The sequence below is a fragment of the Syngnathoides biaculeatus genome, chromosome 7 (assembly GCF_019802595.1).
Source record: "Syngnathoides biaculeatus isolate LvHL_M chromosome 7, ASM1980259v1, whole genome shotgun sequence".
NCBI lineage: Eukaryota > Metazoa > Chordata > Actinopteri > Syngnathiformes > Syngnathidae > Syngnathoides > Syngnathoides biaculeatus.
In genome coordinates this window covers 19,044,093-19,058,776 of record NC_084646.1, presented here as the reverse complement: position 1 = coordinate 19,058,776, position 14,684 = coordinate 19,044,093, and the positions used below count along the sequence as shown (strand labels likewise).

The 14,684-nt window shown below is 39.7% G+C and overlaps 1 protein-coding gene across 7 annotated transcripts in view; it reads left to right on the top strand.

Annotated features, from left to right (window-relative positions):
* LOC133503199 (lisH domain-containing protein ARMC9) overlaps positions 1-14,684 on the top strand; it is a 29,478-nt gene that overhangs the window by 1,469 nt on the left and 13,325 nt on the right. For 2 of the 7 annotated variants that reach the window (XM_061824532.1, XM_061824534.1), the window contains exons 4-13: positions 2,867-3,022; positions 3,112-3,204; positions 5,149-5,173; positions 5,385-5,542; positions 6,733-6,831; positions 9,378-9,407; positions 11,145-11,179; positions 11,268-11,379; positions 11,516-11,608; positions 14,041-14,131. In XM_061824532.1, the coding sequence (XP_061680516.1) occupies positions 2,867-3,022; positions 3,112-3,204; positions 5,149-5,173; positions 5,385-5,542; positions 6,733-6,831; positions 9,378-9,407; positions 11,145-11,179; positions 11,268-11,379; positions 11,516-11,608; positions 14,041-14,131 (892 nt within the window). The remainder of the gene's footprint in view (positions 1-2,866; positions 3,023-3,111; positions 3,205-5,148; positions 5,174-5,384; positions 5,543-6,732; positions 6,832-9,377; positions 9,408-11,144; positions 11,180-11,267; positions 11,380-11,515; positions 11,609-14,040; positions 14,132-14,684) is intronic. The other 5 variants (XM_061824533.1, XM_061824536.1, XM_061824535.1 and 2 more) reach the window with 5 other exon arrangements.

The following is a 14,684-nucleotide window of genomic DNA, read 5'->3' as shown; positions in this document are numbered from 1 at the left end:
GTTATTACTACCGGCCCCCTAATGTAAATGAGGGAATATTCAAACTGTTTTCACTCTGAAAAGTCAAATGTTGGAAAACAAGTTGTCATACTCTACAGTGCCCTCCGTAATTATTGGCACCCCTGATTAAGATGTGTTTTTTAGCTTCTAATAATTTTTTTCTAAATAATATGGGACCTTAATGGACAAAAGAGAAAAATCCAACTTTCAATACAAGTGCATCTATTCAGTGGGGAAAAAATCCCACATAAAGAAGTAATTATTTGACATCAAATAATGTGTGTCACAATTATTAGCACCCCTGGTGTTAATACTTTGTACAACCCCCTTTTGCCAACAAAACAGCACCTAATCTTCTATAATATTTCACAAGATAGGAAAAGACAGAAAGAGGGATCTTCAGCCATTCCTCTTTGCAGAATCTCTCTAAATCATCCAGAGACCTGGGTCCTCTCCTCTTCAGCTCACCCCACAGGTTTTCAATGGGGTTGAGGTCCGGGGACTGAGATGGCCATGGGAGGAGCTTGATTTTGTGTCTGGTGAACCATTTCTGTGTAGATTTGGCCATATGTTTAGGGTCATTGTCTTGCTGAAAGACCCAGTGACGACCCATCTTCAGCTTTCGGGCAGAGGGCAACAGATTTTGATTTAAAATGTCTTGGTATTTCAAAGCATTCATGATGCCATGCACCCTCACAAGGTTCCCAGGGCCTTTGGAAGCGAAACAACCCCACAGCATCACTGACCCACCCCCATACTTCACAGTGGGTATGAGGTGCTTTTCAGCATGCGCATCTTTCGTGGCACGCCACACCCACTTAGTGTTTGTTGCCAAAAAGCTCAATCTTGGTCTCATCTGACCAAAGCACACGGTCCCAGTTGAAGCCCCAATACCGCTTGGCGAACTCCAGACGTTTGCGTTTATGATTGTGAGTGAGGTTTTCTCCGTGCATGCCTCCCAAACAGCTTGTTGGCATGTAGACAGCGCCTGATGGTTAATTTGGAGACTTTGTGACCCCAGGATGCTACCATTTGTTGTAATTCTGTAACAGTGAGCTTTGGAGATCTTTTGATTTCTCTTACCATCCTCCTCACTGTGCGTGGTGGCAAAATAAACATGGGTCCACATCCAGGCGTGTTTACCACTGTTCCAATTGTTTTGAACTTCTTAATTATTCCTCTCACAGTGGAAATGGGCAGCTGCAGTTGAGGAAACATTGCTGTGGACTGTACATTTAAACACATTTCCAAACCAATGGAAACAGTGTGGTAATGGGTTGAACTTAATTGATCTACCTTTGGAATGACCTTGGTTTTGACATAAATTCACAACAATAATAAGTTTTCTCCAACTAATACCCCACACGCATAATTCTGTTCTTCATTGGTTTTACTATGCACACCATGTAAACGTCACATGGCAGGCTGGAAAAAGGATGTCCACCTCTGGATTTAACAACTGCATGAGCGTCCCTTGGGAGTGATAAGCACGGCTAGATGTTGCTTGAAGTTGCAGATCAGACCTGCACAACGGTCAGGATGACCATTGCTTTTTGTAAAAGGATTTCAGTTCAGAAATATTCTTGGGATGTCTGCTGTCAGTCATGCTCTTGATGTTATGTATCCCGGAGCATTGAGCAGCTCTCTCACTGGGCCACTCCAAAGGTTAGCTTTTCTTCTAAAGACATTCATTTGTTGATTTACCGTTTTGTGGCTTTCCTATTTATGTTCACCTCATTGAGCATTCTGTAATCTTGGCCGCTCCATGCGAGAGTAGTTATAGTGCTGAATTTTCTCAATTTACAGTCAGTTAGCGTTGGACAGATGATCTTTCTTTCTTTTTTTCTTTCTTTCTTTCTTTCTTTCTTGTGTCCATTAAAGAACATCAAAATGTTTTTTGTGTGGTATTAATTTAAGCATACTGTTTTTGAAGATTGTTGTGACTTGGAATTTACATGAACACATTTTATAGCCGATTTATGCAGAAATCCTGGTGATTCCAAAGGGTTCACATACTTTGTCTAGCAAATCTCTCCATTTTTGTGCGATACATACATATCAGGGAGGCCAGAAATTGCTAAACAGATTGGCCAATGGAGGGCGCAAGAGCTATTGTTTGTTAGAATTCAGCCATCATTAGCACATGTCAAATGGCATAGTTCCTCACACAACAGAATAAACTTTATATGTAACGTAACATTATTTATTCCCAGTATCGTGTTTCATTGAACTGAAGTAGTTGGTTGTAAGTGACATTAAAGTGCTATATTAGCAATATTTCAGAGCACAACCATATCTGCTGCCAGGTCGAGATTGGAAATGACAATGTTATCAATTGCCTTCTGTGTACAAGTTAAATACATCCCAAAAATGTTTCGGTAACTTTCATGAGGTTGTAGGAACAGCCTGAACTTTACGTACGGGTGGCGCTCAATAAACTCTTTGTTAACTCTAAGCTTCTAATTACTTTAAACACTTGCCAAGAATTCCTGAGCCTTAAAGTGGTCTCTAGTAGCCTCCATGATTATTGTGAGTACTGTGGTGATTTGTCTGTATGACTGTTGTTTGGAAGATGGTCATTGATGGTGGAGTTTGGCTAAACACATCTTAGCTTAGAAGAGTTGAGTCCGTTCTATGATACAGGCTGATGACGGTGTCCTATTGTCCTTCCATTAATTCCAGTCATGTCACGTCCCTCGAACGCCAACTGAACCAACGAGGGTCTACTGTATTATTTTATAGAATAATGTGTACTTGTGGTTTGAAAACATGTTTCCCAAAGTGAAGAATAAGTCCATTTACCTTTGGTTTTTCGCATAAAATGTAAGATTTGCATGAATTAACAGAATCTGCCCATCATTTACAGGACCAGGCAGAGTTTGAAGAGAGGATTTCTCATTTCAAGAAATACCTGGAGACACGTGGAAGAGCACTGAGTCAAATCACTGAGTTTCTCCCTTATTATGCTTTGCCTTTTGTGTCCAATCCCGCTATTCATCCCTTCTTCAAGGATCTTTTTCAGGTTGTTCATGAAATTACTATTATATCAATTGACCAAATGTAATTATTTTTCAGAAGCAGGTTTTAAGTGAACTTAACGATCTTTTCTAGGATGCCTGGATACCAAAGTTGAAGAATAGACTTCAAGAGTTTCTGTCCGTGACCCTGAAGCCTTCAAACTGCCCGAGGCTGCTGACATTATATGTATCCTTTACTGCAAATGAAAATTAGAATTGACTGGTTAAATTTGAATTATATTTTTACATGCCAAAATGAAATTTTGTTCCACCAGATGGCAGAGGATGAATTTACTTATTTCGGAATTTAAGGTGAAGGTCTGTGAGCATGAATTATTACTTAACAAAATCTAATTATCCCAGTCAGGTCATTCCATATTGCATTAACACTGCTTGGGTAATTTTCATGTGCAAATACTGCAGCTACAGAAAAGTCTTCACAGCAAAAATGGAACTGAAGGGTTACAAAAAAGCTGCCAAATGTTGCAGAATCTCCGTATTTTTTTCTGGAAGCACTGACTCAAGACCATGTTCAAGCATAAGTTCGCAGTTCGATTATCAACTTTGTGGTTGTCTCATTGGACTTGCGATCGGATGCCTCGAACACTCGGGTGAAGAGAGGCATGGCGCTGTCAACTGATCACCACTTGGTGGTGAGTTGGCTCCGATGGTGGGGGAACATGCTGGTCTGACGTGGTAGGCCCCAACAGATTGTGAGGGTCTGCTTGGAACATCTGGCAGAATCCCCTGTCAGTTTCATCTCCCATCCCGGAAGAACTTTGCTCATGTTCCGGGGAATGTGGGGACATTGAGTCCAAATGGACCATGTTCTGTGCCTCCATTGCTGAGCCAGCAGAATGAAGCTGTAACCGTAAGGTGATCGGTGCCTTTTGTGGCTATAATTCCCGAACCCGTTGGTGGACACTAATAGTAAGGGATACCGTAAAGCTGAAGATGGAGTCCTATTTGTCATTTTTGGCCTGTGGGACTCCTGAGGGAGCTGATGGTATTAGATGGTCAAGCGTAATGCAGCTTTGGTGGTCGCTGAAACAAAAACTCATACAAACTGATAAAATCAGACAATCTGATTTTATGAACTTTTTTTATCATTTTGTCTTTCAAAGATGATGGTTTACCTATGATGAAAATTACGGGCCTCGCTCATTTTTTTAAGTGGTAGAGCTTGCACAATTGGTGGCCGACAATTCTTTTTAGGCGTTAACTGTGTCCACCATTACAAGGTTTGCAATAAAAAACATTAAGATAAATATTGAAGCCATTACTTAATGATTATTGTTATAAAAGAATCATGTTTTGCAATTGAACAGCATGCAGAATTATTGTTATCCTATCACGTAACACACTACAATAACTGTCCTGCAATCATTTTCTTGACAAAATTTGGAAAACAAGATAATTCAGACAAATGTGGGAAATTGTTGTGGAAGTAACTTTCTATTGGTTGGCAGCTCCGTAGCAATCATTGTTCCCCTTATCATCTATAAGTCTAGAAATCATTTCTCACTCTTCAGAAACCTTCATGCAACTTAACCACATCCTCACCGGCTGGTGATCAAAGTCTTATTGATTAACAGTGACAGAGAGATAGCAAGAGTAGATCAAAGAAAAAAAAATTCTACTGATAGCATAACCCAAATCATTTAAGCTCATCTCACGCATATCATGTTTTGTCTTGCAAACACGCACAGCTAAAGAGTCAAATACTGTATACAGACATTAAATAGATTGGTTGGCAAACATATATGAATTTAACTGGAAGAGCTCCTATGTAAAGGGCTTGTAAGTCATGCATGACAGCTGTGTTTGTCCATACATGGGTGTCGGTCAAAGAGAATTTCTCAAAAGAAATCCATCCCTTCTACAAAACAAACTACAGAACAATGAATCACAAATTGTCACCAGTTTGCTGTCAAGCTATAAAACTGATTGTTTCAATCCTATACAAATTGTCCCTGTGATGCAAGTGTCAGCTTCCAACAGGATGTTGGAGGTACTGACTCACATCATACATTCTTTATGATCCATCTTATCTTAATGAAGGAAAGGACACATTAGAACTGTTTATTAAATGATTACTTCTGACGTGTGTTCTTTAACAGACAGTATGCAGAAGGAGGGTGGAAAGGGTTCGAAAGGTAACTCTCCTTCTGATCTTACCAAGGTTGCATTCGTTGATGAATTCCATGAGCACTTTGTAAAACCTGTAACAATGTTAATGTTTTACCACAATACAATAATTCAAAGGGGCAAAAAGACTTTCATATTCTAAATGATGCTGTTGTCATATGACAGATTTTGGGAATATCTCAAATAAAAACCTTTATTTATTCATTTGACTTTGCACAGAAGCCTTGCAGCAGCTCCAGGTACAACTGGTTGAGTCAGAGCTGTGCTCCGCCAACTACATGCGCAAGTTCAACAAGATGCAAGCAGACTACTACCAGCTCATTGGCATCGCTGCTGAGCTGGTTGAATCTTTGGAGGCCACCATCAATGGAAAAAATGTAGTGTGGATCGCCAGCTCACACACACACACACCAACAACACAGAATTTAATAGGAGCTAAAGGTTATACTGTACATCAAAAGTATCAAGTACAAATGAAACATGCACACAGTGGGAAAACAATATCTGCAGGAGTACACCGATCTCTATATTGTGGTAGTGGCTTGGTTTACGAATATTTTTTGTCTGACCACGCTAATAACTCTAATCTACTCAACTGGTATCTTAAATGAATGAACAGCGCCTTTCAAATGAATGGAAATACACTACAATCGCTTTGTCAGATGCTTTTGGGGGGAAAAAATGGCACTATACAGCAGGCTTCCACATAATCGCAATTCAGCACCTGTGGGTTCACCTAGTCACAGATTATTTTTTTGTTTGTTTTTTCTTTTTCGGGTAACCAATCGCAAATTTATTTATTTATTTTTTGCAGTTTATCACCACTTAAGAATTATTTACTTAAAAAAAATACAAATACATTTTTAAAAAGTTCAATGCATTTTAAATAAGCGTCAGTACGTTTATACTATACGTGGGCTGGACTGGTACCTATCCCTGCCAATAACACATATAAGTATACAGTATATAAACATAATAAAACAGGTTTTATGAAGTGTAACTAAGCCAAAGGATGCGCGCACATACATTTAGTACATTCATGTGTTGTGCATTGAAATGGTGTGCCCAGGTGATCTTTCCATCCCTATTTGTAACCCACAATAAACTCTGTGTAGCAGTCGGGCCGTTTGACTTTTTTTTTTTTTTTTTTTGTGAGGGTTACAAAAACTTCACCTTCCTCATACCATAATCACTTGCACTTTTCACTGTTTTGGATCCATAGTGAGGGCTAATTTACAGCAAATAATAAAAAGTTCTAAAATGTGTATGTAATTATGGTAATTATGGAGCAAATGATGTTTACGCTATGTGGGAGAAAGCACAACTGAGCCTTCCGTGTGGATGTCAGGAAGCATATTTCAGGAACGCAAGTAATATTTGTCAGAAAGTTTTGTTTGTAAACCTAATTGTGGCGGGTCTGAAGTATGCTCCTAACTTAAGGCATTGCTTGCAAATCATAGCGAAAATACATCAGCATGATCTAAAAAAAACATGTCAGCTTGGGCACTCGTAAGTTGAATTACTGCTGTACTCTTGTAGCTCCAGTGGGCCTGCTATGTTTTTTCAGATATCCCCAGAATACCTGCAAAGTGTGTTTGTTCGGCTGTTCAGCAGCCAGATGAGGCAGAGCACGGTGCAGATCACTGACCTCACCAGGCCTGGCACTGTGAGTGGAAAAACCTCTTTACACGTAGCCTAATACTTTTCACTTCCCTAATTGATGCATGACAAACCACGCGCCACCATTTTGGTGGGTCCTGATGAAATTCACATGAAACTGAATTTTTTTTTTTTTTTAAATATGATGTTCAGGCAATTGTATGCACTCTTCGTATTAGGATAGTGAGGCCCTGTAGCTCAGTGGTTAGAGCACTGGTTTGGTAAACCAGGGGTTGTGGGTTCATATCCCACTGGCGCCTCCACTCCCTGAGAAGGGTTGCGTCAGGAAGGGCATCCGGTGTAGAAATAGTGCCAAACGTATATGTGCGTTCATCTGAGATGACACGCTGTGGAGACCCCAAAAGGGACAAGCCCAAAGAAACTTACTTTGTATTAGGATAGTAATCCTGCATTCCACTGTGATGTACAGTAATGGAAAAAGATAATGGGCCACCCTTATTTCTTCACTTTCTTTTTCAGTGTTAATGGCTGATAGAACTAAACATACATTTGTTTAGCCACCTATAACAATGACATAATAGAATTCAATTTATGAGCTAATAGAAGTTTTCCATGGTTATCTTGATAACCAATTTCAAATTACAATAACACAGTGGTACCTCTACTTATGAACTTCTCTAGTAATGAAAAATGCAGGTCATGAAATGCCTTCTTGGAAAATATTGTCTCTAGTTACGAAGGAAATTCAGGATACGAAAGAAAAACATGGGCGCTGGATTCCCCAAATTCCACCACACGTACACATCCTGTATCTTGGTTTGTGTGACGCGATATAGCTGCTCTCCCATTGGTTATCGCCGTAGCATCTTCCTGGCATCCCATTGGCTAGGAGGGACATCAATCTTTACCTATGATGGAGTTCCTATATCTTGGTTTGTGAGGTGCGATTCAGCTGCTCTCCCGTTGACTATCGCCATAGCATCATCCTGGCATCCCATTGGCTTGCAGGGATGTCTATCTTTACCCATGATGCTTTTTTATACCCTTTGACCCTTGACTGTCACTGAAGCACACTACTGTCACAAGCTAACACACGCTGGAAAAGTACGACTTTTTCATTTTTGTTTTTTTGCAAATTTATTCATTTTTCTTCACCATGGGCCCCAAGAAACCTTAGTGGAATTAAGACGTGTGCGTGCGTACTTTCGTACGTTTATTTTATCTCGGCTCTCAAAGTTTCCTTTCCCTTCCCACCATCCTCCACGATGCCTTGTCATAAGCTCGCACAGACTAGACAACTTCTTTGCAGATTTATTCATCTTTTTTCATCATGAGCCCAAAGTAATTGATGGCCAGTGCCAGTGAGGAGAGGAAGAGAGTTGTTTTATCCATCAAAAAAAAAATAAAAGACATTCTCGAGAAATATGAAAAACACTTCTGTCCATGTGGCTTCATGCTGCTGCTGCTACTGCTCAACTTGAAAGCTTCGAAGTGGAGGGTCAACCTGAAGTTGAGGAAATTGTTTCACTGGGAAAGGCTGAGGAGGACATCGATTTGGTTCACCTCGAGGATCTTTCGAAGGAGAGGCGATGCAACACACAAGGCAGGAGCAATTTGTGGCTTAGAGGAGGAGGCAGACACTATTCCGTCTGACAGAATAAAACAAGTGTTTATGAAATTCCATGACTTTTCCAAATGTATTCAAAAGAATCATCCGAAAAATGTGTTAACGAGTTGGGCGATTGCTCACTTTGGTAACGTTTGCCTCGCACATTTCCACCAAAGGCAAACATCCTTGGATGGATCCTTCACGATACATTGAAAGTTCATGTTAATGTTTGTTTTGAATATATAGTTTGTGGAATTTATTGATTTTAGTGGAATTAAGTTGCGTGCGTGCCTCTTCCTCTGAAGACGCCACAATGCCTTTTTGCTCTCCACGCACACCAAAGGGAAATGAACATTTTTTTTATTATTCTTTACATTATGTAAACTTTGAATGCTTATTTTTGGCAGCAGAGGGGTGGGGGGTGGGAGAGCTTGGAACGGATTAGGCTATTTACATGTAAAATGCGCTTCTACTTACAAATGTTTCAGGTTACAAACCGACTTCCGGATCGGATTAATTTCGTAAGTAGAGGTACCACAGTAATTTTATTCTGTTTTTGGTGTTTTTTCAATGTCCCAATTTTCTAATTGTGGTTTGTACCTTCAGTAGGACAAGCCATTAAAATGAACAAGAAATTGATAAAAACAGAAGGTTTACAGTCGTCTTTTTTTCCCCATTCCTGTAAAACAATTAACATAGATAATGTTTAACTATTCACACTCAAGTCTTCAAACTCCACCTTAAAGAGCTTGTAGAGTGTAACTGTTCAAATTCAAGGAAGGGCATCCGGCGTAAAAATTGTGCCAAACATATATGTGCGTTCATCTGAGATGACACGCTGTGGCGACTCCGAAAGGGACAAGCCGAAAGAAAGAATGAATGAATGATGATGTCAAACAGTAATTGCAAACTTTTATGGTTTGAACTGAACAACTTTTCTCTGTGTTTGTATTTTTGCGTGTATGACACTTTTGTGTCCAAAGGGATATTACTCTATGAGTCCCTATGATGATGTAAGTTTATCATGCTTTAATCTTTACTTCAAATCACCACTTGTGGAGTTACTGTTCTCTGTCCTTACTCTCTTGCTTTCCCCTTGCTGTGTCTCATCATCATGTTTTCTTCCCCTCGTCCCTTGCCCACACAACAAATAACCATCTCTAACTGCTTGGTATCCACCTGTTTTCCTTGTTATTTGTCTCCCGATCCTGCTCGTTTGTCCCTGTTGAAAGGGCCTCCCTTAACGTATATATGATCCCTTTTGTTAGGATTTCCTTTGAGATCCACCTCATTATAAAAGTCACCTCGTTCCAAAGATTGATGCATTACCTGTACTCCCAACTCTGCTCTCCGTGCCTTAATTTTAAGGCAAATGTTGCCATTATTATATTTTCCCCAGGACCATTCGTTTTACACTGTGGATTTAGTTTAAGTTGGCAGAATGGCAAAAAAGAGTTTTCATGTAAAATACTGTTTCCCTCATGCTCAGGCAATTGAACTGATTGTTAAGTTACAGGCATTTCAAAGGAGGTAACTGGAGCACTTTTCTAAAACCACGATGTTTCCTAACATAATCATGCGTGGTATGGCGCAGATCGTAAGCGTACACTACTTGCTGCAGTCTGGAACACATTTTTCCTCACAGAGAAAAGCAACACTGCCCGTGTTAACAGCATATATGAACATAATGTACCGTTTTTTTTTTTTTTGGGTTATCTATCTTGCATTTTACATGACAGGGAAATTTGGACCAGAGCTGTCAGTGTAGTTGATAATATGAACAATAAATGGCTTTACAAGATAGTAAAGGTAAAGTGATAGAACAGCCATCACTTATGTAAACCTTGTATTCCCTGGGTTATGTTTCTTTGTTCAGATATGTTATTTGAGACCAACCCCAGTTGTTAAATGAAAGGATGGTTTGGTGGTCATTTTTTTTTTTTAATCAAAAATAACAGCCCATATTTCACTGTCCTTGTTCATACTGAGCGTCCTCTGATATTGTCAGTCACCCTTAGATCCCAATTTTTCTCTTACCTAGTGTTGTTGATTATTCTTCTCGGTTTGAGTAGTATAACTAGATCATGTCTTTTCTAACATTCCATACTTCACAAGTAAATTATGTACAGTATGATTATTGCTGTATCGAATCAGAACAATATTGGTATCAGACAAAACTCAAGGCTGCAATATTGGTATCAAATTGGGTAATCCCTAAAAGAATGCATTTTAAATGTTTCTTTATTGTTCCACTGTAGTTTTGAACTATAATGTACTTTACTTTTAAACTTCTTAAATAAATAAAGGCATCAGCTTGTTAACCACAAAGAGGACTATTCAATAACACCTACATGCTACTATTCTACCAACATTATGTTTCAGTCACATTTATTATGTATTAAATAAAACTTTCACTTTTCTCGGGATTAATGGCAGACAGTTACCAAGGTGACAATTATTTTTCATTTTAGAATATTCAACTTGGGTCTCAGTGGCTATTCTCCATTAACCCAAACAATCCTGCCGTGCATACCCGCATGAGGTATCTTTCCAACCAGAATCCTAAATTTGAGAATTGAGCATGTGCTACGCGCATGATATACGCATGTCCATATACACTATTACTAATAACTGAAACATTAGGTAAGTCGCACGAATCATACACTAAAAGGTAATGATTCATGTTTGCCGAAAAATTGGGTGAGTTTTAGGGAAATTTGTAATAACAGCTTACATTTTTATTCCCTCAGGCTTCCTCAATACTTCGAGCATCCATTGCCCCACAGTAAGTTCTTAGGTCTTCTACACCTATGGTTCATGTGTTCATCCTGGTAATGTAACTTATTTTGGATGTCTTTTCTAACATTCCCCAGCAGACCTAATGAAGTGCCCATGCTGCCATCTCTGGATTATGTGAAACTGAAAAAAGACCTGCTTGAAGGATCAGACCGTGTGAAGACCCTGTTACTTCAGGCGCTGCGCTGGGTTTGTACATTTTCCTCTGGACTTCATATTAATTTTCATTCACACTCTGCTGTTGTAAGATGGCTGGCCTCTTGCATATTGTTTCCTGAATTTGAGCCAGTCACATTGACTTTTCCAACCTGTCAATCAACTTTAGAGACTTACGCGGTCACTTCCCGGTGAACAGAGGGACACTGTGCTTCAGGCTTACATAAGCAACGACCTACTGGAACGCAAGAGTACAAAGCAGGTGGAGCTCTATCCTATCACTAATTCCCTCTGTCTTTTGTTACTTTATTATGAAATGTTAAATTGATTTTGTCTCAAGTGATAATGCAATTGATCGGGTTGGTGCTCCCAAAAATACTCTTGCAGTTAACTTCTTGAACAGCAAACGTACAATTCAACTGCAACATGGTGCCAATTTTCGGCCTTGAGTTTGTTGCCAGGCCAATTAGTAATAAACAGTGAAGAAAATAAGTATTTGAACACCCTGCTGTATTGCAAGTTCTCCCACTTCCACTTAGAAATCATGGAGGGCTCTGAAATTTTCATCATTGGTGCATGTCCACTGTGAGAAAGATAATCTAAAAAGAAAAATCCAGAAATCACAATGTATGATTTTTTTTTAATGATTTATTTGTGTGATACAGCTATAAATAAGTATTTGAACACCTGAAAATCAATGTTAATATTTGGTACAGTAGCCTTTGTTTGCAATTACAGAGGTCAAACATTTCCTGTAGTTGTTCAACAGGTTTGCACACACTACAGGAGGGATTTTGGCCCACTCCTCCATACAGATCTTCTCTAGATCAGACAAGTTTCTGGGCTGTCGCTGAGAAACACAGAGTTTCAACTCCCTCCAAAGATTTTCTATTGGGTTTAGGTATGGAGACTGGCTAGGCCACGCCAGAACCTTAATATTCTTCTTACGGAGCCAGTCCTTGGTTTTCCTGGCTGTGTGCTTTGGGTCATTGTCATGTTGAAAGATCCAGCCACGACCCATCTTCAGTGCTCTGACTGAGTGAAAGAGGTTGTTCCCCAAAATCTCACAATACATGGCTGCGGTCATCCTCTCCTTAATACAGTGCAGTTGTCCTGTCCCATGCACATGAGCATATGCTGGTTTAAGCAGGGGAACCTTCCGTGCCGTGCATGATTTCAAACCATGACATCTGAAGGTATTACCAACAGTCACCTTGGAAACGGTGGTCCCAGCTCTTTTCAGGTCATTGACCAAGTCCTGTCATGTAGTCCTGGGCTGATTCCTCACCTTTCTAAGGATCATTGAGACCCCACGAGGTGGTATTTTGCATGGGGTTCCACTCCACAGTGCAGTATAGCAGGGTGTTCAAATACTTATTTTCTTCACTGTATATTCTAGATTATTTGTGCACTCACTGTGGTAGTCTGACCCTTGTGTACCATCTGCAATAGACTGCCTCATGTCCAACTCAACATGTATGTCGTACTCGGGCTGCTCCAACTACCGGAAACAAATTCCTTGTATGTTGTTTACATACTTGGCCAATAAAGATGATTCTGATTATTAATGTTACAATGAACTCAACACAGGATACACAATGCTGACCTATTTTGGAGACTTGGCAAGACAGCATACTTAGCATTATCATTCTCCAGTCTACCAAGACAATCCAATGCTTCCAAGTTTGGGTATACACTACTTTACTACGGAAGAACTTAAGAGCCTGCAATTGGCTGACAAACAGTCCATGGTGTACCCTTCCCCTCTTCCAACATCAACTGTGGTCCTAATTGAGGACATACGTGTAGAATGGACGGATGGACCTTCAGAGCATTAACCTCAATGCAATAGACGTGACATACATAATAATGTATCTAGATAAGTAACCTTTTCTCCATATTCAACTTATTTTGCATCCTCGTATGTATACTTAAGTGAAAAATAACTTATCCATTTGCTTCACTGCTCAGTAATGCCCATTGGTTCAAATGCTTCTAATAGAAAATAGTGACTTGGCAGCTTCGCAGTATGTTAGTGGTCTTACCTCAAAGTTTTGCATATTTGGTTGTGGTGAATACATAAAGCAAATTTTACCAAAACTTTCCCTGCTCATAAGTATTAAAAACATGATGAAAACATCTAAAATATCTATGGGCCAGAACATTTACCAATAGTAATTACAATTCCCTGTAATGCCCAAACTATTTTCTTGTGCAGTTTATTTTGATCTAAAATTCAATCATGAATTTGATAAACCACAATACTGGTGACCAGTTCAGTGTGTTGGTCGCCTTATGCCCGAAGTTAGTTGGGATAGGCTCCAGCACTCCTGCGACCCATGTGTGGATAGGCACCTTGAAGAATAGAATGGAATGGAATGGAATGGAACAATAAGATGCAAGTTAGTCTAGTTTAAGATTCAGCAATACACGATGTACACAACCTAGGTAGATGGGAAAGGGGAGATCGCAGATTAAATGGATTGTGCAAACAACCAGTTGTCAGGGTTTCTGCGGGTGCCTCGCTTGAAAGCAACAATCCTCGTAAAGGAAATCAGTACATCTCCAGTAATCAGTGCCAGGTCTGATCTTTTTTTTCTGCAGTGACTCCTAGCCAAGTTCATATAGCATATTGTATATATAGATTTTGATCTCAAATCATCTTGTGAAAAAAATGTACCTCTTGTTCTGTAGGAAACTATTCTTCATTTACTGACTTCAAAGAACGAAATGGTGCGGCAGTATATGGCTCGTCTCATCAATACCTTTGCCTCCTTTGCAGTCGGTAAGTCTCCAGTGTGATAATGGGTTAATGGCCAAACACTGCAGTTGTACTTTCATCACACCACAAGATATATATCCAAAAACTAAGGTATTTGTCCTTGTGTGCAGTTGCAAACGGTAATCTGGATTATTTTATTTTTTTTTTTTAGTAATGGCTTCTTTTTGGCCGAGTGGCCTCTCAGCCCATGTCAGTTCATTACTGGTTTCTCTGTGGATAATGACACAATCCTCCCAGATTTAGCCTCAATCTAAAATCCAAACAAAATATCTTGCTTTTGTTCTTGGGTTGATATTAACATTTCAGGCCAAATCACGTCCCACAGTGGGACACAAAACTAATCTTCTTTCTGAGCGGTAAAATGGCTGGACATTCCCTGGATGTTTATACGTTCGTATAATTGAACAGATGAAAGTGGCATTGAGGCATTTGGAAATTGGGCTCAAGGATGAGCCCAACTTGTGCAAGTCCACAATTCTCTTCCTGATATCTTGTTTGATTTCTTTGGGGTTCCCCATGATGTTACACAACATAGAAGTGTGTTTCAGGTCTGGCT